Source organism: Antechinus flavipes, chromosome 2 (assembly GCF_016432865.1).
Source record: "Antechinus flavipes isolate AdamAnt ecotype Samford, QLD, Australia chromosome 2, AdamAnt_v2, whole genome shotgun sequence".
NCBI lineage: Eukaryota > Metazoa > Chordata > Mammalia > Dasyuromorphia > Dasyuridae > Antechinus > Antechinus flavipes.
Window position 1 is genome coordinate 580,803,891 of NC_067399.1, and position 25,657 is coordinate 580,829,547.

At 51.3% G+C, this 25,657-nt stretch overlaps 1 protein-coding gene across 1 annotated transcript; it reads left to right on the forward strand.

The window, feature by feature from the left end:
• The first annotated feature begins 6,780 nt into the window (after positions 1 to 6,780).
• On the forward strand, positions 6,781 to 24,374 carry TRIM8 (tripartite motif containing 8). Its single transcript, XM_051981316.1, has 6 exons — positions 6,781 to 9,453; positions 21,300 to 21,395; positions 21,631 to 21,864; positions 22,352 to 22,383; positions 22,542 to 22,657; positions 22,856 to 24,374. The coding sequence occupies exons 1-6, from the start codon at positions 8,884 to 8,886 to the stop codon at positions 23,461 to 23,463; spliced, it is 1,656 nt and encodes a 551-aa protein (XP_051837276.1). The 5' UTR covers positions 6,781 to 8,883; the 3' UTR covers positions 23,464 to 24,374.
• The last annotated feature ends 1,283 nt before the right edge of the window (positions 24,375 to 25,657 follow it).

Consider the following 25,657-nt stretch of genomic DNA (forward strand, 5'->3'; position numbering starts at 1 on the left):
CTATCCTTGTCCTGTGCTGCTTTCTGTCTGGGCAGGGGTGGAACAGAAGCCAAGCCAAAACTGAGTTTTTTACATCCCAGGGGACTGGTAGGTGGCTCCACGGTGTCCCAGAGCTGTGGAATAGTAGAGCTGAGAATGACCCTGAGAGGCAGTGAAAAGACCCCCTCAGGGCCTTGTAGGAATATGGAAAGGAGTAGGGGGAGGATTACTCAGCTGATAATTTTTGTGTCATGCAAAATAATTATTTGTCCAGATCCCAACTCTGCGCTTATAAATTCCTCTAAGGTCAGAGAGGGGAGGATTAGAGAGTAATAGGGAGGGAAACTTCTCTGCCCAAACTTAATCCTAGAAGAAAGCCTCATCCAAAGCAAGGGGCAAGGAATGATGAGGAAAACATGAGGAATAATAGAGTGGGCCATTTCACAGAAAGTCATATTCCTCATCCTAAGTGCCCAAAGAAGGGAGGTGGGGAGAAGACTCATAAAAAGAATGGGTAGATCTGCTTAAGGGACTCCTAATCATGACTAATTCCCCACTAGACTCACATGGGCTCTTTCCCTCCTTTGCTACTTACCTGGGTTCTGATGGGCATTCATTGGCTACCCTAGTGTCCCCACCCCCTCAGGCAGAAGCCACTTTAGGAGAAAGGACAAACAAGGAGGTGATTCCTAAACCCCTTTGTAGCTGAGATCTTTTCAGCCTAAGGAACCCTGTGTTGGTGATTGTTTGCTCTGGTGGTGCCTCATTCTGGGGTGGGAGTGGGGGAAGGCTGAAGAAATTTCAGTGTTCCTCACCCATCCTCCTGGGGAGGGAGATGAACAATGGGGGCAGAGACCCCCCCAGGACCCCGTCACTGGAGCACAGGTGATGATGGATGATTGGATGATTTAACCAACTACTTCTTCCAAAAGAATCCCTAGTTCTTTGTTGATTGTCACCCTTTCGAGGATCTGACCATGTCATGGGAGGATGGAGGGGGAGTTGCTTCTCCACAATCAGACCTGTACCTCCCCCTCTACCCATGACCTACTGATGAACTCAGCAGGCAGCCCAGCTCCAGGAGCTGCTGGGCAGGTCCCTGGCTGGGGCCCCTCAGCCCCTAAGGCATCAGGAAGAAGGGAATGGGGAGGGACTAGGCCCAGGATTGAAACTAAAATTAATACTTGTTAGGGCCTCCCAGGGCTCCAGAATCACCCCCTGAAACCATGTCCTTTCCCAGCATCATCTCCAGCCTCCCAACAGAGCAGGGTAGGTTCAGAGGGAGAGGGTGCCTGTCTCTGTGGGCGGTGTTGCCCTTCCACATCAGATTCTTGGCACAAGTATGGGGCTGACAGTTTAGGCTAGGGTGATGGGAGGGAGGGGGGGGGGGCGGTGTATGCTCTGTTCTGACTCAGAGCTAAGCTGGATCGTCTCTGGCAAGAAGCAGGGAGGAAGGACAGGTGGGTGTCTGGCCCTGAGCACAGCCCCCCTCCCAACCTCAATCTTTCAGGGAAAGGCACCCCAGGGTGGGGGAAAGGCTAGTCTCATCAGGTTTGAGGCCCCCACTGGCTTTGATGTCTTCCTCTGAGGATCCTGAACCTCATACATTCCTTAAGGTGCCAAGGGGGCTTTAGAGCCTCTCAGAGCTGTAGGGCGGGGGAATGGGGAGAGATTTGCCAAACTGGCCTGACCAGAAGGAGAATGTGAGCGGAAAATGAGTCAGCTGGGTCCAGCTGGGACTGGGGCAGCTGCAGCAGCTGGGACTGAACTGTAAGAGGAACAGCCGGGTGGGCCGAGACTGAATGATTTACTACAGGGGCAAATGTCCCTGGAGAAAAAGAGGGGCAAACTCGGGAAACTACAAGGACAGGTAAAGACAGAGCACAAGAGAGATGGCCCCTGAAAATTGGAAAGTCGTCTCTTCTGCCCTAAGAAAAGCAGCCCCCTTCCTGATCTAGGCCTATGAGAAGTTGCCAAGAAGCCACAGGAGGTGAAAAAGAGGCAAGGAGACTTCTTTTGTAGACTGCCTGAGTTCAGGGTCCTTGATTAGTCATTGATGAGAAAGGTACCTGTTCCTTCAAAAGGCAAAGCAGAATCCTAAATTAGGGATGGAGGTGAGAACAGGATTGGGAAGAGTGTTCCACTTGGAATCCTAGGACTTTAGGACTTGGAACCTGGGACTGATTTCCCAATCTGGCCTTATGATTTTTGTGACTGTAGGCAAGGCACTTAGCCTCGGGTCAAGTTTGTTGTCTCTATAAATGGAATTGGACTAAATGACCTCTAAGGTTCATTCTACCTCAACTTATAACACTATAACTATATTTTTAATAGGTATTAGTATGTAATTTTTAACTAGGCAGAGGACTCCCCCTTGGATTTCTGTTACATAGCAGATTTAAGAGGCCAGAAAATAGGGAAAGAAACTCAGTCCTTTTATCTGTTTGATTACACCTGAAACACAGAACTTTGAGGAATAATGGTTCAAGGTACCAGATCCTGGAGACTTGTTTCCCCACCCCAAACCAAAGACTATTTACTGGTAGGATAAGGAAAATCCTGAACGCCATGTAACCAAGAAGGGAGGGGAAGGGTTGCCTCTTTCAATAAGAATCCCCTAATCTTTACCCTAGAGTCTACATTCTTTGCTTAAGCAATTTAGTGCTGGGCTCAAAAACAGGATTTGATTACTAGTGCTGACCTATCCAAAGATGGGAGAATGGATTAGTTGACCTTTCAAGATCCCATTCAGCCTCAAAATCTGGGTACCATTGTTCTTTTAACTGCAGGGTCCTCAAGATATGGAATTGGGGTTAGGGAAGAAAAACCTGCTTCAAACATTTTCCTTAGTGGCTGCTGTGCCTGGGCTTGTTTGTGCTCAGCTATGATTTTCTAAAGATAGAGGAAAAGATGGTCTTGTTTTCAGGGAAGTTGGAGAGAAGTCCTGGGGCACAGGAATGGGGAGAGATTGGTGGAAAGCTTCCTGTAGAAGAAGAATGAAGGAAAGTACTAGATTGAGAGTCAGATCATCTCAGTATGAATCCTAGCTCTGCTTCTTACAACACATTTACTGCATGCTTGTGGTATTCAACAATTGCTGGGCAATGGGGAAAAATTAAAAGATTCTGATAACTTTCATCTTCAAGAAGTTTGTAGTTATTCTCCCCACCAAACTGTAATGTCTACTAGGAAGTATACTAGGAAGTGCATTAGACTTATCAAATTACAGAGTGCTAAGGTTGCAGGAGAAGGTTATTAATGAGGAAGAGAATCAGGGAAGGCTTCCTAAAGGAGATAGCACTTGGAGCTTTAAAAGCCTGGAGAGACTGTTACATGAACTGATGCTAAGTGAAGTGAGTAGAACCAAGAGAACATTATACACAGTAACAAGATTATGTGATGATCAACTATAATGGACAGGGCTCTTTTCAATGAGGGGATTAAGGCCAATTCCAGTAGACTTATGATAGAGTCATCTATATCCAGAGAGAAGACTATGGGAACTGAATGTGAATTATAACATAGTATTTTCACCTTTTTTTGTTTACTTTTTTCTCATTTTTTCTTCTTTTTGATTGGATTTTTTATGTAGCATGATATAGAAATATTTAGAAGAATTGAACATATTTAACCTACATTGGATTATTGTCTAGAGGAGAGGGTTAGGGGAAGAGAGGGAGAAAAATTTGGAACAAAAGGTTTTGCAAGGGCAAATGTTGAATACTATCTTTGCATGTATTTTGAAAAATAAAAAGCTATTATCAAAATAAAAAGAATAGGAATTTCAATGAAAAAGGAGGAGGAAGGGTAGTGAAGAGTGAGCAAAGGAGGAAAATGAGAGTTCAGAGGGTAATTTTTTGGGAGAAAGTTGGACTGAACAGTAATGTATAAAGAGAGGAAATAAGATAAATTTGGAAAGACAGGTTAGGGAGCCTTGAATGCTAGGATGTGAACTTTTTTTTTTTTGCTAGTCAGGAAGCCATTGAAGGTTTCTAAACAGAGGAATGACATGGCAAGATCAGTAAATGGACTGCCATAACCAAAGAACCTATCCACTACTGGAAGAACAATGGAAGTACAAAGAGTAAAAAAAAGCAACTGTCAATCCTTAACTCAAAACACCAGTGGTTCCTTATTACCTGTTAACACATTCAAACTCTTCTTCTCAGCTCTCAGATCTACATATAAAATTTATTCTGGCAGGAATTTGAAGGAGATTGAAGGGAGAAAGCAAAACAATGGAGTCAGGAAGATGGGTACGAGCAATAGGAATCTTCAAAGAGAGAGAATTTGGGAGAGACGGTGCAGAAATGGAATCAAGTCCTGGTTACTGAATGGAAGTCAAAAGATGAGAAAAGTGGGAGTAATCAAAAGATAAACCTAAGGCTATAAACTAGGTGAAAGGTGATGCCACACAGAAACAGTGAAATCAGAAGTGGTTTAGGTGTAAGAAGTTGGGGGGAGGAGATAAGCTCAGTTTTGGAGATGGTGAATTTGAACACTGAGACAGGATATATCCTGTACGGAGGCAGTTGGAAATGTAGATCTGAAGCACAGACCTAGGTAAATTACTTCATTTTCTTGGGTCTCAGTTTTTTTATCTGTAAAATAGAAAGATTGTACTAGATGATCTCAGGGCTCTTTTACTATAAATCCTATAATGTTAAGGATTCAAAGCTGATAACTGTTAGAAGGCAGTGAAATGATAAGGGCCAAATGAGTGGTACATATTCGGTGTATAATTCAGAGCCAGGGAAATAAATATCAAGGAAGGAAGATGAGGTTTGAATTGGGCATTGGAGGATGAGCATGATTTGGACATGAAGATTTGAGGGCATTCTAAACCAGTTGCCTTTCACACATCTCAAAATAGTTCTCCAATAGACATCTGACACCGAGTTCAAAAATGAAATCATTACCTTTCTCCTTTAAATCCTTCCTTACCTTTCCTATTATGGTTGATGACTGTCCATGTCTCTGGCTCCAAATATAGGTGTCATCCTGACTCATTATCCCTTACCCCCATATACAAATTGTTCTGGTTTCATCTCTACAACGTCTCACAAATCACTTCTTCCCTTTTTTCTCTCCTCCAAGGCTGGCACTATTCTTAAGCATGGGCACTTATCACCTCACATCTGGACTATTGAGATAGCCTGTTAGTGAGTCCGCCTATCTCAAATCCTTCCCCACTCTTAAGCTTCCATTCAGTCACCAAAATCATTTTCCTAAAGTGCAGTTTCTGTTACATCACTCCCTTATTCAAATTTCAGTCTCCCATCACCTCCATGATTAAATATAAAATCATATGTCATCCTAAGACTTCCCCCTCCTTCCGACTTACTGCCCACTTGTACTATGACCAAGACATCCCATTCCTCTGCTCCTGAGTTTTTCTTCTTCTTGCTCTTCCTCCTGCTGGCTTCCTTTAAGTCCTCATCTACGAAAAGCCTTTCCCAATGCCTCTTAATTCTAATGCCTTCCTCCTCTAGTTCGTTTCCTATTTATCCCGTCTACAATTTGTTTGTACGAACTGGTCTCCCCTCTCCTCCACCGTTAAGATTGTAAGCTCCTTGGGGGCAGTGACTTGTCTTTTTTCTTTGTATCCACAACACTTCACAAAGTCCTTGGCACATAGTAGACTCAATAAATGCTTACTGACTATTAACGATTGATCTCCCCATCAACCCAGCACACTAGAGGCTTCTGGTCCATCCGAGATAGTACAGACTGAAGGGAGCCTAGGCTATGATCCCAGAGAAATAGGAGTGTGTCTGCATCAAGATAGAGACGCGTCCCCTCTCCCCCCAGACATACACACATTTACGGAAGAGAGAGAAAAAACTCCCAGGTGGGATGAGAGGAAGAGGGGTGAAAAAGAAGTCAAATTGCTTTCAGGAGAGGAGAGAGCTGGAGATCGGAGCGGGCTGGAGAAGAGGCCGGGAACTTAGAGATTTCTCCGAGGGAGGGGAAGAAGGGGAGGGGAGGCAGCAGCAAAAGAGAAACTTGCCCCTGGATAGGGGAAGGCGGGGTGGGGAGAGGGGAGGGAGGAAGGAAAGATAGAAGGCAAGAGACCCCTCCCCCCACTTGGGTAGGAGAAGGAGGCGAGGCAAGCGACCGCCCACTAGGGAGGGGCGACGTTCCACCGGGGAGGCTCTAGCGGGGCACTCTAGATCAGGCTCAGGGCCCCGACTGGCCGCTGAGGAGAGGCCGGGAGGGGGTGACTTGCTCCTCGGGGTTCGAGAAGGTAGACGAAAGCTCAAGTGGGCGGAGACCTCAGAATGGCCCTTTCGGACTTCTCTATCAGTCGTGCTCTGGTAGAATGGTTCATCGAGTAACCTTCCCCTACTGGGGAATCAAGGTTCCGGGCCCCGCAGCCAGGGAGGAACGGACCAAACGAGAGGCCCAGATCAAGCGGCAGCACAGACCGTAGCACTTTTAGACGCTTAGAATTGGGAATGCTTAATGTAGCTAACTGAAAGCGGGTCACGTGACAAGGGCGGCGAGCTCGTTGCACCGAGGGGAGGAGGAGCGGGCGTGAGGCCAATGAGAGCTTCAGGCTCTGGGACAGAGGCGGGAGGGGGCGTGGCCGAGTGCCCCGGCAGCGACGGCGGCACTTCCGGACCAGGCCCTCGCCCCTCCCCCCATTCGTTTATAGCGCTAGGGCCCTTGTAAAAGGGCGGCGATTTAAAGCCCTCCCCTCCTCCTTCCTCCGCTGTAAAACTCAGGACCTGTTCCCGGCCCTGGGCCCTGTGGCCTCTGCTTCCAGTCGGGATCTCGGACTCCTCTCGGTGTCAATTCGACGTTATAATGCCCAGTGATCTCCGTTCACTGGCTGGTGTGGGGGGAGCTGGATATGGTGGGCTGGAGGGTTCAGAAGCACCCGAACTCGGTCTGCAAACACGCCCCCTCCTCACTATCCTAGAAACGACCCCCTAGAGTGTTATAGCGAGACTCGCGAGGCCTTGGATGCTCCGTATGCTCCGCAAGAGGTTTGAGCCTTGAATTGAGGCGGAGGAGAAGCTGGGGGCCGTGGCCAGATGGTCCCGCGGAGCCCAGTCTCGGCTGTTGCTGGGGGCGCGAGGGAAAAGCAGACGAGCACTTATTTTTATTAAACATTTCAACCCTGAAATAACAATAACACGTCAAGATGGCTGCGGGGGCTGCGGGCGGGCCTCTTTTTTTTTTTTTTTTTTTTCCCGATCTGATGATAAGCGGAAAGGCGGCAGCGACTGAGGGGACCCCGGCTGGAGTCCAGTTCCTGGGAGTCGCGACCAAGCAGATCTGGGTTGAGTCTGATAAGTGCAGGCTGGGCCAGCACCCAGGGTTCTGGCATTTGAGCCTTCTTTTGAAAACCCATGCATATTATTTTTGTTTGGTTTAAAAAAAAAAAAAAAAAGGATCCAAGGTGGGCGGCGCGGGGGCGGGGAACCCAGACCAAAGGGTCCTCGATGTCCTCTCCAGTCCCCTCCCTCCCCTAGCATCCCTACTTTACCCGCCCCCACTGCGCTAAAGAGAGCAGGGGACTGTGAGCTCAGCCCCAACCGAACCCCCGACACTCGGAGGCCAAGAAGAGGAGACCGGGGTGGGGCGGAGAAATAGAGAAGGAAGGACAGAGAGTGACGAGGAGGGCGGGCAGAGGCTAGGGAGGAGAGATGCATAGCCTCCCATTCCCGAGTAGTGGAGAAAAATTCCTTTCTAGTTGGATCAATCCTTGTTTTTCTCGCCCGCTGTCCAGCGTCTGAGACGCGTGGGGTGGGATTGGGTTTTGTTTTGTTTTGTATTTTGCCCTTGTCCGGAGGCTGGGTGGCCGCGAAGGGGGAGGGGTGGCGGCTCGGGCCACAACACTCTGCTAGGGTTTTCCTCTACCTTTCCCTTCCTTCCTCTCTCGGATACCCCCAGCCCACGAGGAGAAGCGGTTTGGGGGGCTCGGGGAGGAGGGGGTTCGTCCCTCCAGCGAGCGCTCCCTCCCTTCTCCAGTCCCCTCCTCCCTACCCTGGTGCGCCCTCCCCCCTCCTCCGTCCCCTCCTTCTTCCCTCCCTCAGCCCTCCCTTCCCCAGTCCGTCCCTCCTCCCTCCCACCCTCCCCCTTCCGTTTCTGTTGGTGGAGGGAGGCGGAAGGAGGAGGGCTGGGATCTCGGGCCGGGGACGGGAATTTCATCTGAATGACTGTCCCCCGCGCGCCCGGCGCCCCCGACTCGGCCCCGGCGCCCTGCAGCCGCCGCCGGGAGGACAGCGAGCCGGGGATCGCCCTAGCCGGGACGCCGGGCGCTTGGCTGGGCCTCGCCCGCCCCGTTCGGACCTAGCTGAGCCCTCGGGCGCGGCGGCTCTTTTTCCGGCTCCTCTTTGAAGGGACGCGAACCTCGGACTCGGCGGCGCGGAGGAGGAGGAGGAGGAGGAAGAGGAGGAGGAGCCGGGAGCGCGGGGTGGCGGCCGGCGAGAAGCCCCGAATCCCGGCAGCCAGCGAGAGGAAGGGAAGTGTGCGGCTCGCGGGGAGGCAGCTGCGGGGCGCGCCCCAATGTCAGCGGACGAGCGGAGCGGGGGAGGCGCAGGCGGCGGCCGCGGCTTCGTGGATGGAATTTGGACTTGGGCAGGCCCATCCCTGGCTCGTGCCCCGGCTCCGGCCAGCGCCGCCCGCTAACGCTCCCCATACTCAGCGAGGAGAAGGCGGCGACGGCGGCGTCGCGAGCACCCCCTGCCTTGAGAAGCCGGGCGCCCTCTGCCAGTGCGGAGTCCCGGAGAGGCTGTGCTGCTGAGCTCGCCCAAGACGCACCGCGGCGGGGCTCGCTGTAGCTACCGTCTTGGTTCTAAACGGGACTGGTCCCTGGACGCGGGTAGGAACTCAGGCCGGGGCCCGGCCAGCGTCCAAGGCCCTACCCAGGGCGCTACCGCTGCCTCCCTCGCCATGGCGGAGAATTGGAAGAACTGCTTCGAGGAGGAGCTCATCTGCCCCATCTGCCTGCACGTCTTCGTGGAACCCGTGCAGCTGCCCTGTAAACACAACTTCTGCCGCGGCTGCATCGGCGAAGCCTGGGCCAAGGACAGCGGCCTGGTTCGATGCCCCGAGTGTAACCAGGCCTACAACCAGCGGCCCGGCTTGGAGAAGAACCTCAAACTCACCAACATAGTGGAGAAGTTCAACGCGCTGCACGTGGACAAGCCGCCGGCCGCGCTGCACTGCGTGTTCTGCCGCCGCGGCCCCCCGCTGCCGGCCCAGAAGGTCTGCCTGCGCTGCGAGGCTCCCTGCTGCCAGTCCCACGTGCAGACGCACCTGCAGCAGCCCTCCACCGCCCGCGGGCACCTCCTGGTGGAGGCCGACGACGTGCGGGCCTGGAGCTGCCCGCAGCACAACGCCTACCGCCTGTACCACTGCGAGGCCGAGCAGGTGGCCGTGTGCCAGTACTGCTGCTACTATAGCGGTGCCCACCAGGGACACGCTGTCTGCGACGTGGAGATCCGGAGGAATGAGATTCGGGCAAGTAACTCTACCCGCGGCCCAGTCCCCTGAACTCGGGTGGGAGAAGTGGGAGACCGGATTCTCCACTAGGGTGGGGGTGGTCTGAAGCGGGGCAGAAGTCCGTGGGCGTGGGCAGAATTGGGGGCCAGGTCTGCATCCTCCTCTCACCTTCCAGTCTGTCCCGAAGAAGGAGGCCTGGTTGACCCTGATTCCCTTAGGCAATAGACAAAATGGGACCTTGCTATCAAGGTTGTCTACTGTGGTTCCTTCTTTAGGACTGGGGTTGGGGGGAGGGGGTTAGGAGCTTTAAGAGAAACCCTTTCCCTGAATGATCGTGGAGGAAAACTGCTTTGTCGGTGTCCCTGGCCTGCTTCAGTAGGGCTATAGTTTGTGTGACCAATGTCCCGGAGCCATTGCTGCCCCAGCTGGGGACAAGCTGCTGCCCGGGCAGCGAGGAAGTAAACAAAGGCAGCCATGTTCGGAGGCTGCGAGCCCCTTAACCAGATTGTTTGGGTTTTTTTTTTTTTTTTTTGCTGGGAGATGAAGAAGAATAGAACTGAGTTATGTGCCTGAAGAAAGATTGAGAATCCAGAGATCAGGGTACAGAGTGAGGTTCTATGTGGGTGGCAGTGTCTGCCTGCGCAGACCCGTGTGCATGAACGAACCTTTAAAGTCTCTGTCACCCCGAGCCCTGATTACCTTTTCTCCAAGCCCAAGCCTCCTAGTCCGGTGGAGATGCTAAGCACTAAAGGGTGGGGGGAGGGGGAATCTGATAGGTTTAAGATTGAGCTGCCTTGAAATCTGGTTTCAGACAGCTCACTCCCCTGGGCTGCCCTACTCCTTGATTGCAGCCGCATCCCCTCCCATTGTATATGGCCTGTCAATGTCACCCCCACACATGCCTTCCTTCTTGGGCTGTGGCCCAGGGCTGGGAGGCCAGCCTAATACAAGGGGGGGGGGGTGCCCTCTCTTCCCGGATGGACAGCTTCCCCTGGGGTAAGGGGAGTCCCAGCCTGGGGAATCTGGGTGAGTCGTGGCAGAGGGAGGGAATTGGAAAGATTCCATCTCTGTGGGAAGGCCCAGCCCCCAATCCCAGACCCAGGGTGTGAATAATAAAGAGGGGGCTTGAGTTATGGGGGAAGGGGATTGATTCTTCCTGACCCCTACCCCCACCAGCCCTGTTGGGCAGGGGCACCCAGGGTCAAAGAGGGTAGATGAGAAAGCCCTACAGATGACTGCAAAATGGGGGTGGTTTCCTGTGTGAATCCAGTTCAAATGACTCACTCTTTAGCAATAAAGAAACCAATGGGATGGGGGAAGGGGGCAGTGATCAATAAAAACTGATGTGTGATTAGTTTCCAATATGTAGATCCAACTCCAGGTTTCTTTTCGTAAGATAGGCCGATAGTTTCTTTTAAAAACTAATGAGGAAGGAGAGGACCTTCAGTTGCTCCCCAACCCTTCTTCTCCTCCTACCAAAGGAGCCCTGTTTCCTCCCTTTTTGACTGCCCCAGCTTGGCCCTGGGCAGAGAGGTTTCTGCAGTTGCTATTAATAAAGATTGGAAGGGGATAGGAGGGAGGGAGAGTGAGCTAGTGATGAAAAGTATAGAGCCTGTAGGAAAGCCAAGATGTCTAGCTCCTGTCTTGGGGAATGTTGGTTGGGGGAGGGAGAAGTGGAGATGCCTTAGGATAAGACTGGGAGAAAGAAAAGGGGGAAAGACCCTTACAAGACAACTTTGCCAAAACTTAAAGGGGAGGTGATAGGGGTGAGTGATTACTGGCCCCAGAAGAAGAGAATCTGGGCTTGTTTGCTTCAGAGTCTGTAGGTCTGTGTATCTTTGGGGGAGGGCAATGGTCGTTTGTTATAACTGTCTCTCTGCATGTGATTCCTGACCGATCTTGGAATGGTGTTAGTACTGTGCACACAGACTCCCCTCTCCTGATGGCCCAGCTGGCCTGGCTCTCTGTTCTCCTAAAAGGCTGTCCTGCTTCTTCTCACTGGCTCTTGGAAGGAAGGGGGCTGGGGGGGGGGGGGAGGCGACAACTGGAGGACAGTCAGGAGGTAACTAAACTTTGTAAGTAGTATGTGTCATATTCCAGAGCTAAGACATAGGGTATAGACAGTGGATTTTTGTGAGCATCAGTGATAACTTGGACTCTAAGCTGGATTCCTGTTTACACTCTCCCCTTCCTCCCCCCATACACACGCACTCCTACCTCTAGCTAGACCTGCTGTCTCCTGTTTCTCTGGCCCTCACATTCCTAGCGTTAGAAAAGCATACCAACAACATTCCTGGCCAGGTTGACTTATTAAATCTGTGGTGGTCCATCCTAACCTTTAACTACACCGTCCCCTACCACACACACTCTACACACCTGAAAAGATGGAGACTCGGAACAGGCTGCCTACTAGAAACATTGGCTAGAACAACACTGGTCCAGGAGTCCCAGGAGGTTGTCCTGAGTCTGGCTAGACCAGACCAGGAAGGCTCACACTTTGGTTCTGCCCACCAACTGGAATCTAGTTTACCAAATGGATTCTTCCTTAAAAGAATCTAACTATTCGTGGCTGTAGTCTTAGCAGTGAAGTAGGAGTGGGTGGTAGGGAAATAATACTAATTCCTAAGGTTCCCCCTGAAGGCACAGGCTTGGTCCCAGAGGACTATTGGAGAGTGGGAGGCAGGGAGGAGAGAGAGAGAAAAAAGAAAGGTTAATTAATTGATTGATTGAAGGGCACAACCACATTTTATACAGAAGACCTCATTTACTGGAACTTGGTCCTTCTCCCAAAAGCATGAGCTGGTCCTCTTTTCCTTCTTTTCCCACCTAGCCTGGACCTGAGGTTCGAGGGGATTGGGAGTAGGGCCATTGTCAAATGGAGTAACAGGAAGTTAGTATTTGCCAGAATGTGTGAGCTGGGGGTAAGCAGGAAGGGAGGGAGATATTACTTCGAGCCTCCTCAGATGCCAGTTATTTGCTGTATCCTTTGAAAGCTGACCTGGGGCCACAGAGTCCCAAGAGGCTCAAAAGAGGCACAAATCTGAGCTTTGAGTTTGGGGCTGGACTGGGAGGGGATCCTGAGAATACACTGGCTCCCTGCTCTTTCAAGGCTCCAGAGCCAGATGTTCCTAGGGGTGTGGGGAATAGATGGCCTGTGGGGCATCCGGTGTGGTCTGAGCCCCAGGCCAGTTGATTCCATCTCCCCCTCCCCCTACCGGATTTTGGGTTAGTGGGGGGGGATTTCCATCAGGATCCGGGAATGTTGCTGTTTTCCCTGAGGCCGGATTTAAAGGATGGGGGTCACATTTATAGAAGGGATAGAGGAAGGGAGGGGGAAGGGCTGGCTTAAAAGCATCTCTGGAGGGTTCTAGTCTCTGCTCAAGCCTTTGCTGAAAAGAAGGGATCTGCTTAGAGGAAGGGCAGAGCTGGAGAGCAGGGTCTACTGCCATTTCTGAGCGTCCTTATAATTTTTCATATTTCTGTTGCTATATATATTTCTGGGATGCCTTCAGATCTAGGTGAGAATCCCTGTGTTTAGAAGGTCTCCAGAAGATGGAGGGAGGCCTCACCTACTTTGGAATATTTAACCCATGCCCGCTTCCTATCCCTCATTTCCCCTACTCTGCAAGCTGGGGGCATAACAAAGCTCTTCCAGGCTTGGGCAAGTAAGGTGCTCTCCTCAGCTTCTTCCTTGGTATAGAGTTTTTGCCTAGGTGGGGAGAAAGAACACCCACCCTCCATGAAGTGCCCTGGGGGCTTGGGAGAAAGCCCTGGGTTTCCCTTCCTGCTCGGCTCTGGCTCCCTGGGTGGTCATGGGCATTGAGCCTTCTGGTAGCTGGGCGGGGACAGGACCTGGGGGGCAGGGGGAGGTTTTTCCAGCCTGAATTGCTTTCCTCAGCACTTGGGAGTGAGGAGGATTCAGGTGGGAAAGTGGGAGGGGGAAGGGCCAGTGCAGAGGTCTTGATGATCAAGTTGGGGGAGGAAAGGTTCTTCCATAGCCTGATTTAATGGAGGGAGGACACCTCCTACCTCCACTCTAGCATTCCCACTCTTCCCTGGGCAGGGAAGCCAAAGTAGTTAGCCTCCAGCCCCGTGGTTACCCCAGACAATGGGGACAGGAGGGCGGCTGAAGAGGCAGGCTTTTCCCAGGCTCCTTCACCCAAGGGTTCCCTCCAACAGCTGGGGATCACGACAGGCATCCCCTTTCTCCCAACTGGTTTGTCTGCCGCCCCACCTTCCCCTTTTCAGGTAGCCCTACAACAAATACAAGCAAGAGCCCAGAAGACACAAACCTCCTGCTTCCCTCTGTAGCATCATGCTGATCCAGCATGTGAGGCTGTCAGCTCCTTACCCAATTTTACATGCTTCCTATGAAAGTGTATCTGAGTGTGTGTGTTACTGTCTCTTGGAGACTATGTATCCGATATGTCTGACTTTGATATTTTGTGTATCTCTGTGATGTGTGTGAGGTGTGTTCTCTGTGACTCTGGGCCTAGACCTTCTCCCGTGAGGGAGAAAAGGAAGGGAAGAAGATTCTCTGAAGACTAAATTATGGAGGATGTTAAAGGAGACTAGATGTCACTAAAATTCGGGGTGGGGGAGATTGGGGAGCTGGAAAAGGGGTTAAGGCCAGCCCTAGAGGCCCCGCTGTGGGCCCAGCCCGGCCAGCTCCGTGGCTGGCTCTTTGAAAGCCTTCCCGGCCGGGCTGGCATTCAGGCACAGACAAAGGGGGGCTTTCTCTCTGCCTCTTTGTTTGCCTGCCCCAGAGCCTGCACTCTGCATGGCAGAAGCTAATTCCGCTCTGCAGCTGGGAAACCGGCTCCTCGGCTCTCAGGCAGGTCCAGGCTCTGGGTGTCTTTGCCCCTCATTACCTGGGGGCTGACTGGGGGGGGGGGGAAGCTTTGTCAGAGTTTGTGAAACCTAAGGGTTCCCAGAGCTCCCTTCCCCAAAAGGGAAGGGATTGTTCCCTGGGGAACTGGAAAGAGGTGGGGGGGGAGGATAGGAAGCTGAGGTGGGGGGTAGGGGAGCTCTGGAAGGAACTGGTGATTTTGTTTACCTTGCCAGGCCTCGGTCCCTGCTGCCTCCCACCCCTTCCGGTTCTGAAGTCCGGGGCTTGTTTGCAAACTCGTTGCTGGCTTGGCAGCCCCTGGGGCCCCATTTCCCTCCTGACCTTGCTTCTCCTCAAGGTTGACTTGAGGCTTTTTATTATTATTATTTATTAACTTTTATATAGCCCCAGTGTCCCATAGCAGAGACCTTCACCAGACATCTCAACTGTCAGCAGACAAACTCCAGCAGCAACTCAAAAGCTCTCTGCCGCCGCGCCCCCACCCTGTCTCAAGGGAACTTGAGTGTGGGTGGCAGATTTACCCTGAACCCCCAGAAGGTGGGGAGGAAGAGGCTTCAGTGGGAGGAAGTGCCCTGCAGAGCCATGCCCATTTTAGCTGAGTGGGATTTGAGGTTAGAGAAAGGTCCAGCTTGTCTTGCTTCCTGGAAAGACCTGAGGGTCCCTGCTGGTGCCAGGGAAGGACCATTTCCTTCAGCAGCCATTGTGGACTTGCTGTGGTCTAGACCTTTTCTTTTGGTCTCTATGGAGGTCGGGGGAGAGACTACCTAGAGGAATAAGACACAGTAAGACTTGGAACAAAAGGACTGATGGCACAGGTGTGTAGTTGATTTAAGGAGAAAAGTTGTGATTGTTCTAGAGACTCAGAGGACAGGACGTCCGATCAATCCATGGGGCTGCCTTTATGGTTGAGGACCCCCTGGGCTAGGCCTCCAAAGGGTCAAAGGCTTGCAATATATGAGGAAAATGATGGGGAGATTATTTCAGATAAGGAAACAAAGGCACGGAGATGACATTCTTAAGAACCAATGAGAATAGTTCACTTTGGTTAGCTTGTATATTAGAGCAGAATATACTCCCCAAACCAAATTAAAATGAAATTGGGAAATATTTAATGAAATAAATAAAATCCAGTAAAACATAGGTAACTTTACCTTTTAAATCTGAGTCATCCAACCTTCAAGATTCCTTGAACCTGAATATAGGTTAGTGGCCCCCATTTCGATTTGAATTTGATGTCACTGTACTAGTCTGTGAAGGAAAATAGTGCGATTTAAGAATGAAAAGGTGATGGGGAAAGAGTGTTGAGTGCCAGGATAAGAAGTTTGAACCCAACTTATAAGCAATAGAGAACTATTGGAAATTTTTGAGCAGGAGAATAAAATAATTAGAACTGTGTTTTTGGAATAAGATCTAGGAGTTTGAGTTTGCCCAACTGTGCTTGGCAAAGTGACCCCAGGAGCTTGGGTCTTTTGGCCCTGGGTCAAGGGCAGGGATCTTAGAGGCAGCTGGAAGCCCCAGGCTGAAGAGTCTGGTGCAGGAAGGTTCTGCCCAAGGATGAAAGAGACAGTTTGGAACAGCCTGCTGATCTCTGAAAATCTGCCAGCTAAGCCCCCTCCTGTGTGCCTGGCCTTGCCCTAGGAGAGCTGCCTATCCAGTTATTGGATTTAAGAGAAAGCTCTATCTTAACACTACTAAATCCTTTCCTCTCCATGAGCCCTATGTTTTCCAGCTATGATGTGGACCCTCAGCTGTCCCACACTCCAAGGACTGGCCCACACTGCAGTGCCTGCTCCTCCCTCCCTTCCCATGGCAAGTGAAGCCAGAGGTTGTTTCTGACCTTACCCCTCCCCCCCGCTGCCCGCCCTTTGGGAATTAGCCACCTAGCCCTGGATAGACTTTGGAAAATGGGTGTATAAAGCCTTGGGCTAGGAACATAGACATTCTCTTCCTTGAAAGTGAGCTCTCCTGCTGCTCTTGCTTTATCCTGAGTGTTAGGTATGATAAGAGGCTTCAGGCAAGTGGAGAAATACCACAGAAAAAGCTGTTTGGAGGTCCAGGTGAGATGAGCTGGGGGGCAGTAGACCAGGTACCTGTCAGGCCCCACCTGAGTCCCTTTGAGTATTGAAGGCTGGAACCATTTTGCTTTTGTCCTTGTATTTCCAGTATTTAGCATAGAGCCTGGCCCACTGGACTTGCTGAATAAATGTAAGCAAGGCGTTCCTAACTATCTCTAGAGCCAGGAGGCTAGGTAAGGGAATAATTTAATAACGTATTACATGTATGTGTTTATGAAGTTTTTTTACTTCATAGACAATCTCTTATCTGATCACCACAGAATTATTTGGAGATCAGCTCCATTGTATATATGAAGAAACTGAGCTGAAGAGAAGTAATGTGACTTGTTCAGGGTTATACAGCAAGCTAGCTGAAGAGCTGGGGCTAAAATCTGGTCTCCTGACTCCCGTTTGATGTTTCCATGCGGCCTCTATATATACACCCACTGGCTTGTGACCATGATATAAGTGTGGTATATCACACCCACCATGTGATACTATCAACAAAGTGGCCTGTCCCACCCCAAGAAATTCCGGGTGGGACAAGGGGGAGGGAACCCCAGCTTAAAGAACAGAGATTGCCAGGCCCGAGAGATGCCAAGCCTTTGGACACGACCTCAAAGTTGGGAGGATCCGGGCTGGAAAAAGAGCTGCTCTCCTTGGGAGTTAGGGTGGAAGGGAGGCTTTCCTTCACCCAGGAGGGACGTGCTTGAAGGAAAACCCTGATTGCCTTCCCAGGGGCCCTCTGGTTTCTAATTTGTTGTTGTACTGGGCCAGCATCCTCGTTCTGTCTTCAGTTTTCTCTGGTGAGGGCAGATTGGACAAAGAGCTCCCCAGCTTCCTACCAGCTATGTCACAGCATACCTCCATCTCTGTGAAGCTCCTGAGTTCATTCCCTGAAGCAGCCTTGCGACCAGAGCCCCATAGAAGAACTCAGAAATGGGGGGGGGTGGAAACCAAGGCAGGGGTGACCTCCAGAAGCTCCTAGGAGACAAGAACATTGGGGTTCACTTATTCTCCTAGGGATTCTTGAAACACTGGGAAGGTCCTAGTGGGGGAAAGAGTCCCAGTCGGTCAGGGGAGGTGTGGACAGGCAGGCAGCTCCAACTTGAACAATCAAAAAGGATTTTAGTGGCCATCAAGGTCAGTGGTTTGGTTGTATGGAAAAACAACTGTGAGGGTTAGGCCTAGTTCAATAGAGGGAGAAACTTGGGCCAAGAATTAGGGGATTTAGTCTTATTTCTCCTGCCCCCAGCCTTCTAGCTACTGAGAAGTAGTAGCTGCATAGGAGGGAAGGTGCTAAGGCAGGACCTGTGTAGATACATGTACAAGGGTTAAGGGGCTTTAGTCAGAGTAATTGGCTGTTTGGGGATGGGGGTGGGGGGTGGGAGGGGGTGGGTTCGTAGTAACAGCAGTAAGAGCTCTGGCCTTCCTGTGCTTCTCCCTCCCCACAGCTGACCTGAAGCTGGGGGAGGATGCCGACTAGGGGCCCTGGTGAGTAGGAGTTTGTGGGCCAAAGGTCCCCTCTAGAAGAAAAGGCCCATTGTTCCCGTGGGGGGTCGGGAGGGGGAAGTCCTGGGCCTCCTCCTCTTTGGGGCCCCCTCTCCCCCACTGCAGCCCTGGGGGCCTATAGAAAGTCTTTTCGGAGGTCTGTGTGTGGGACAGGCCAAGCCAGGCCTGAGCCCTGATAATCCTGTTTCTCTCCCTCTCTCTGGGCAGCTTTTACAAGGCTTTGGGAAAAGCTTGATCCCCCACTTCCCTCCCTTTCCTTAAGTTGTATTCTTGGGACCTGACCCACAGACCGGGAACAGCGTCCACTTTGCATGGTATGGGGGCAGGGAGTGGCTAGGGCCGCGCTCTCAAAGAAGGCACTTTGAGGATCAGCTCAGACAGCTGACCCCCAAGAGAGTTCAGCTCCTTCCTTCTGGGCCAGGTCAGGACCCTTCGAAGCTGGGGGTTGAAAAGCAAGCCTAGTTTTCATCCTGTTGCTAGAGTAGACTTCTTTTGGTTTCTTACCAGGACTAACCTGGAAGAGGCCAAACCAGCACTTAGGAACCCTGAGATTCAGTTCCTTTTTAATGGGGGTGGGGGGAAGGTGGGGTTGATTATAGGGGACAGCTTATTGGTATGTTGTAAGTGAAGTGAAATAGTATTGATCTTGGAGGTAGGAACCCTTAAAATCATAAATTAGAATTAAAAACTGGAACAGGCCTTTGGTGGTCCTCTAGTCCAGCTCCTTCACTGGACAGTTGAAGAAACTGAGACCCAGAGAGATCAGGTTATTTGCTCAAAGTCCCCCAGGGAGAAAGTAAGGGAGCCAGGATTTCACCTCCAGTGGAGTTCTCTTTCCATTATATGAATGTGCTCTGGGGGCCTGCCTAGCATCCAGCCACTTCTATAGGTTCTGTGAGACTTTGAGAACACAGCTTCCCATTTCTGGTTTGGTTTAGCTTGGAGTTGTTAAAGAAGTCTATGGGTAGAATTCATGGAGCCCATGAATCTGGGATTTTGGGGGGGGAAATTACACCTTTATTTTCTGCTCTCTAATTGAATTTTAGCATTATCCTTCCAATACAAACATAAGTAACAAATCCTGATTCCAAGAAGGGGTTATTAAACCTCCCTAGGTGAGGGAATTCATGACATTTAAAAAAAAGTCCCTGAATCCAATTCTTCCTGTGCAACAAGAGAACTGTTCGGTTCTGCAAACATATATTGTATCTAGGATATACTGTGACATATTTAACATATATAGGACTGCTTGCCATCTGGGGGAGAGGGTGGAGAAGGGGAGAGGGAAAGTCGGAACAGAAGTAAGTGCAAGGGATAGTGTTGTAAAAAATTACCCTGGCATGGGTTCTGTCAATAAAAAGTTATAATTATTTTTTTTTAATTTAAATTAAATTTTAAAAAAAAGTCATTGATCTTGCATCTAGATGGTCACTAAGGGCTGTCTATCCTGAGGCTCAAGGACTCTATAAAGAGGACCATCCATCACAGTCAGCTAGGCAGATCTCTTCACTTCCCTAGACTTTTGTTTGTAAAAAGAGCTTGGTGGGGGAGGTCCCAAAAAGGACTTGAGATCTTGAGTTGGTGGCTATTCCTTCTCTGCCCTGTGGCCCCAGAATCTGTCTGGGAAGGAGAAAGAGCTCCCCAGGTACCAGTTAGGACCAGGCCAATCCAGAACTGGAAATGTGAGGCAGAAGAAAATAGCAAGCAACCTTGAACCCCAGAGCTTGTGAACCTGCAACATTCCCAAGTGTAAACCTTACCAGAGGAAAACGGAATTGGGAAATATTTAACAGAAGAAGTAAAAATGCAGTAGAATGGGGATAATGTTAATGTGTGGTTTTCTAAGACAGTAGACCCTTTTGTGTAATTTTAAATTTGATGCCATCGGACTAGTGTGTGAATAGGAATACAGAATGCATCTATGGCTGCGTGCATATTCTTCTGGAATAATAATTAGTGAGAATCATCTCAATCTTATTCTTTGAACTTGCTGACCCTCTACTGTTTGTCTGTTCCTCGTGGTTAGCTATTTTGGGGGGAGGAATACAGGAGGAGGAATCACTATCAGAGGTCTAGTTCTCAACCTCTACTACCCATCATTCTGAGAATAAGGTCAGACTACAATGTTGATGACTGAGATAAAAGAGAAAGAACATGGCTAGTCCAGCCCTCTTTTTTCAGGCTGAGAAGTGACTTGCTACAAATCACCTGGAGTTGGGTCTAGAACCCATCTCCAGGCTCTCTTTATCATACTGTATTCTAGAAAGTTTGGACAAGGTAGGACTGGATGTGGAACACTGATCAGTGGGGGTTGGATTTGGATAGCTTGGGGAGGGGTACATGTTTGACAACAAAGACAGATGCTGAAATGCTCAGAGTTAATTTGGGGAGAATGGTGAGTCTCATGGAAAGAAGGTTGTTTTGATTTATAGCATCTTGTCTGTTCTAGACAGAAAAGTTTGGATTTTTATCATGGAGATAATGAGGAACCCCTGAAGATTCTTGAGAAGCAAATGGGATGATAAGAACTTGAAGACAAGTGCTCTGGCTGCAAGCTCACTGCAAGCAGTGAGGGGCAGATGTGTGGCAAGGGGTTCTGAGTGTGCACCAAGTTCTCTTGGCTTGCCTGAGTTGAAGAGGAAGGTTGGGGCTCTCATTCCCATGCCCTCTTCCTTAGCAGAAGGCTGGCTTGGTTGCTCTGGTAACTTGGCCTATCTTATGGCCAGGGGCAGAGCTGAGAGGGATAGGATGGGGCAAAGAACTACAAGTTTGAGACTACTCAGCTTAAGAGAGAAGAGAGCAAAGGGAGTGGAGGGGGGAGCAAAGCTAGAACTAAAGCTGGAGCTGAAGCCTTTGGTGAGGGGGTCGGCAGCTCTGCCCAGGGAATGAAAGAAGCCTGGCAGGTGGTGTCAGGGAAAGCACCCTAGGTTTGGTAGCAGAGTGCTGGATCACCCCTGCTTGTTGTTCTGCTCTGGATCTTGGACAAGCCTCTTTTCTCTAGGGTCTGTTTCCTCATTATAAAAGGACATAGTTGGACTAAATTGTGTTCCTTCCAATTTTAATCTCTCTCCGTGTGTGTGTGTGTGTGTGTGTGTGTGTGTGTGTGTCCCTTCTCTCTCTCTCTTCCTCTGTTTCTCTCTGTCTGTCTCTTCTTCTCACCCTACCCCAATCCTACCTCCCCTTTTGGAGATTATCTGGATGTGAGGAACCATATCCAGGGCCACCAGAAAGGAAAGACTAGGTTAAGGTGGGAAGTTGGGAGAAGGGACTGCAGAGGCTCTGGAGTCAGCTGGTCCCTTCCTGCCCGGGTGTGGAAGAAGGGTGGAGAAGAGATCACAAAGTCCTTGGTGAAAGGAAGCTGTCGCTTCCAGATCTCTGCTGGAGAGCAGACCCTCCTCCTTCCTCCCCAAGTGACTGTGTTCTCCCTCCTTGCCCATTCCGCCTTACAGAAGATGCTCATGAAGCAACAAGACCGACTAGAGGAGCGGGAGCAGGACATTGAGGACCAGCTCTACAAACTGGAGTCTGATAAGCGGCTGGTGGAGGTATGTTCCCTTGTTGGGAGTGATGGTTACTCCGAGAGCATCCTGGGGGGCGGGGTGTCTGCAGACAGGCCCCGGGGACAGAACCCACCCGAGCTGTGCTCTTGGGGAGAAGGGAGGAGTTACTGGCATTAAGGGGACTTTCCCGGGAGGGGAGGGGAGGGAGGAGAGCGGGCAGGACCTGGGGGCGGGAGGGAGTGGCCTCTGCGCTGAGCGCGGGCCTCTTGTCGGGCCGCAGGAGAAGGTGAGCCAGCTGAAGGACGAGGTGCGGCTGCAGTACGAGAAGCTGCACCAGCTGCTGGATGAGGACCTGCGGCAGAGCATGGAGATCCTGGACAAGGCCCAGGCCAAGTTCTGCAATGAGAACGCAGCGCAGGCCCTGCATCTCACGGAGCGCATGCAGGAGGCCAAGAAGCTGCTCAGCTCCGTGCAGCTCGTCTTCGACAAGACGGAGGACATCAGCTTCATGAAGGTGGGACGGGGGCGGGGGTTGCAGTCCCCCATGATCTAGAGCCTCGGGGAGCAAAGTCATGAGGCCTGGATTGAAGGAAAGGAACTAGACAGTCACTGATACACCTGCTATGGCCAGGCACTGCACTAAGCCTTCTCACAAGTGTGAGCTCATCTGATCCTCGTTTGATTTCCAGATGAGGAACTGAGACAAACAGGGTTAAGTGACTGGCTCTGGGTCACACAGCTGCTGAGTGTCTGAGGCTGGATTTTAACTCAGGTCTTTCTGATTGTAGGGCCAGCGCCCTGTGGGTTCTGGGGAAATAAGTTCAAAATAGGAAGGCCCAGTCAGTACTGAAGCTGGGCTGGACTTGGCAGAATTGGTGGCCCCCGTTCCCTAGCTCTTTCCTCATGCTCAACCTGGAGTTTATGTGAAGAGGCTCCCTCCCCCAAGGGCAGAGAGGTCCGGGATTTACCCTGGCTCACTTCTTTTTTCCCTCTCTCTTTAGAACACCAAATCTGTGAAGATTCTAATGGATAGGTAAGCACATGTTCTTGCTTCCAGGGGCCGGGAATGGAGGCGGGGAGCATCCTTCAAGGCCCTGAGCTGGAAATCTGGGGAGAGCTAGGTTCCAGGTGTGGCGAGGCACCTTGGGTGCAGTTACCCACCTTTCTTCCTTGTCCTTCTCCTCCTCCCAGGACTCAGAGTTGCACAGGGGGCAGCCTCTCCCCTCCCAAGATCGGCCACCTCAACTCGAAGCTCTTCCTAAATGAGATCTCCAAGAAAGAAAAGCAGCTGAGGAAACTCCTGGAAGGTAAGCACGAGCCCTCTGAAGCTGTGGCCCAGTAGCTGCAATGGCGGGGCACTTCTTCCTAAGGAGGAAAGAGGAACCTTGTCCCGGGGGACTTGTTGTCCGTTGAGTTTTTAGCCCCTTCCCAGATGACTGTGCATCTTTCTCTCTGCGACCCATCCCCGAATGGCTGCTAACCTGACATTGCCTTCTCTTGCACAGGCCCCTTTAGCACCCCGGTGCCCTTTCTGCAGACGGTCCCCCTGTACCCGTGTGGTGTGAACAGCAGCTCTGGGGCGGAGAAGCGAAAGCACCAGACGGCCTTTCCCGAGGCTAGCTTCCTCGAGTCCCCAGCAGGCCCCGTGGGGAGCCAGTTCGTGGGCCAGCCGGCCTCAGCCGGGGAGGGCCAGTCCAGCCAGCTGGGGCCTTGCAGTTCCACTCAGCACCTCGTGGCCCTGCCGGGAGGGGCGCAGCCTGTCCATTCAAGCTCGGTGTTCACACCGTCGCACTACCCCAACGGCACGGCCCCCCAGCAGCCTGTGCTGCCCCAGTACGGGGGCCGCAAGATCCTCGTCTGCTCCGTGGACAACTGTTACTGTTCCTCTGTGTCGAACCACGGAAGCCACCAGCCCTACCCCCGTTCTGGCCATTTCCCCTGGACAGTGCCCTCGCAGGAGTACTCGCACCCACTCCCACCTGCCCCCTCTGTCCCACAGTCACTCCCAGGCCTGGCTGTCAGAGACTGGATAGATGCCTCCCAACAGCCGGGACACCAGGATTTCTACAGGGTGTACGGCCAGCCGTCCACCAAACACTACGTCACAAGTTAACACCGGGGCTAGGTGGGGGGGCTGGAGGGGCTGTCGGGCCCCTCCAGTTAGCCCCTCTATTATGCAGTCCCTATTCTTCCTCTTTCCTTTGATGGCTTCTCTCCCCCTCCTCCCATTTTCTTTCAATTTTTATTTTCATTTTCTCGGGGGGAGTTTTATACAAATTTGCTGGAAGCCAAGAAGATGACCGGACTTTGGGGGTCTGGGCTGGGGCTCTCTAGCTTCGAAGGTGCCTCATTCCAGGAGAGGTGTGTCTCTCTGTCTCTGTTTCTCTCTTCTCCTCCTCACCCCTCCTCCTTGGGCCCCCCCTCCGCTGGAAGGATCTGTGGTGCCCCCCCACCCTGCACCCCCAGCCCGGCTGTGGCTGGAGGGGCTGGTGCCTGCTGGGCTGATTCTACCTTGGATTTCTTTGGGGAAGGTCAATCACGGATTCAGTAAGAGATGATCCCGTAGATTGTGTGTGTTTTTTGTTGAATTTTTTTTTTTTAAGCCAAGAATGATTTTTTTTCCCTTTCCCTTTCCCTTTCCCTGAGTTTAAAGGCCACTTCTCACACAGCTTTTGGCATCTTCTGGGCACAGAGCAGGATCTATGGACATAATGAAATAACAAGAGCCCCCCGTGCCCTAGATGGGGGGAGAGGAAGGGACTCTGACCACAGGCCTGGACTCTGACAGTGACGACAAATACCAATAATAATGAGAGAGGCCTAGTTGAGATCTTAGGGATGGAGTTGGGGGCAGGGCTATCCTGCTCTCGCTCCTTTCCTGGATTTTGACGCTGCAACTTCCTGTAATGAGCACTTTGTATAAAACGTGGACTTCCTGTTCTAAAGGCACAGGTATTTATTCTGTAACCCGTTTTAGAGCACACACCCAAATCCAACCTTCTAATAAACGTGACGGCAGACTTCTCCGACTGCTCCTCCGAACTCCCCAGCCCCGCCAGCCGCCTCCTTTTCCTTGGGGCTCCCCAGGGGGCTGGGGCGGGACAGGGAGGCACTTTGGAGTGGGGGGACACCTATGTGAAGGCTGCGGCTGTAGCAGTGTTAGAGCTAACCAGTCATACAAGGGGGAAGGGGTTTAAAAGTCTGTTACATAAGAGGGTTTAACCAAAAAAGTACCAAAACTGACCATGTGAAAAGAATGGGAATGAAAGAATGGGAATGTGTAGACCTTGGTTCAGGGAAGGTTTTCTGACTGCAAGTAACTCAGCATTTGACTGTGGGCCAATCTTCAACCCTTCTCTCTGCCCCGGCAACTAAAATAAAGGGGTTAGACTGACAGATAATCCCATGGACCACAGAAGTTTAATAGACAAGAGCATTCTTTCCCACCCTACTCTTTCAGCACCCCAAAAAAGAACTCTCGTTTCTGAGCATTTCAGTTTGAGAGACAAGGAAGTGTGATTTGTTGTTTGGGCAAAGGATGGATGGCATCAGGAGGTTGTGGGTTTCTGTTGTAAAGATAGCGACCACTTGTGGGCCAATTCAAAAGTTCTGTGAAATCTCACTTCTTGTCCCTAGTTTCAGTTACTTTGGGCTTGGAAGAAGAGGGAAAAGCTGTTTCCACCTGTGTGTTGCTACAGGATGGAGACCAGAGACTCTCAGGTTTGGCAGGTGTTGGTGCTGCAGTCTAAATATGTCTGGAAACAGCTTGACCTCTCCCTGCCATTTAAGCATTTGTCAGTCTTCCTCCCCCCACCAACCCAACAGGACCTGCAAAGTAGGCTGAAAATCTGTATATTGCCGGCCCCTGAGCTCCCTAGTCCATGTAGCTGCGCCCTGGCTTCTGGTCCAGGGCCGCCTCCTGGCCTGCTCTGAGTCACCCAACCCTTACTCCCTCCACTGATACTCTCCTTCCCCCTGCTTGTCTTTGGCTAAAGCAGTTCGGAACCTCTCAGGACATCCTTGGGCCCTGACTCAGGGTTGGATCCAGATTTGTGAGGCCCTGAGGTGGGGGGTGGGAGGGATGGACACACACCCAGACCAGCTGGGCCAAGACAGGACCCAGGCAGTCTGGCTCCTGGCCAAAAAGCTCCACCCTTTCCTGTGGGGCTGAAGGGATGACTCAGGGTTTGGGGGTGGGGAGGGGAGCAGAAAGGAAGTGTGGGAACTAGTGGCCTGCCCCATCCTTCCACATCAGAAACAGCTCGCTTGGGGAGTATTGGTGGGACTCCAGAGAGTCCTTTGAGGCC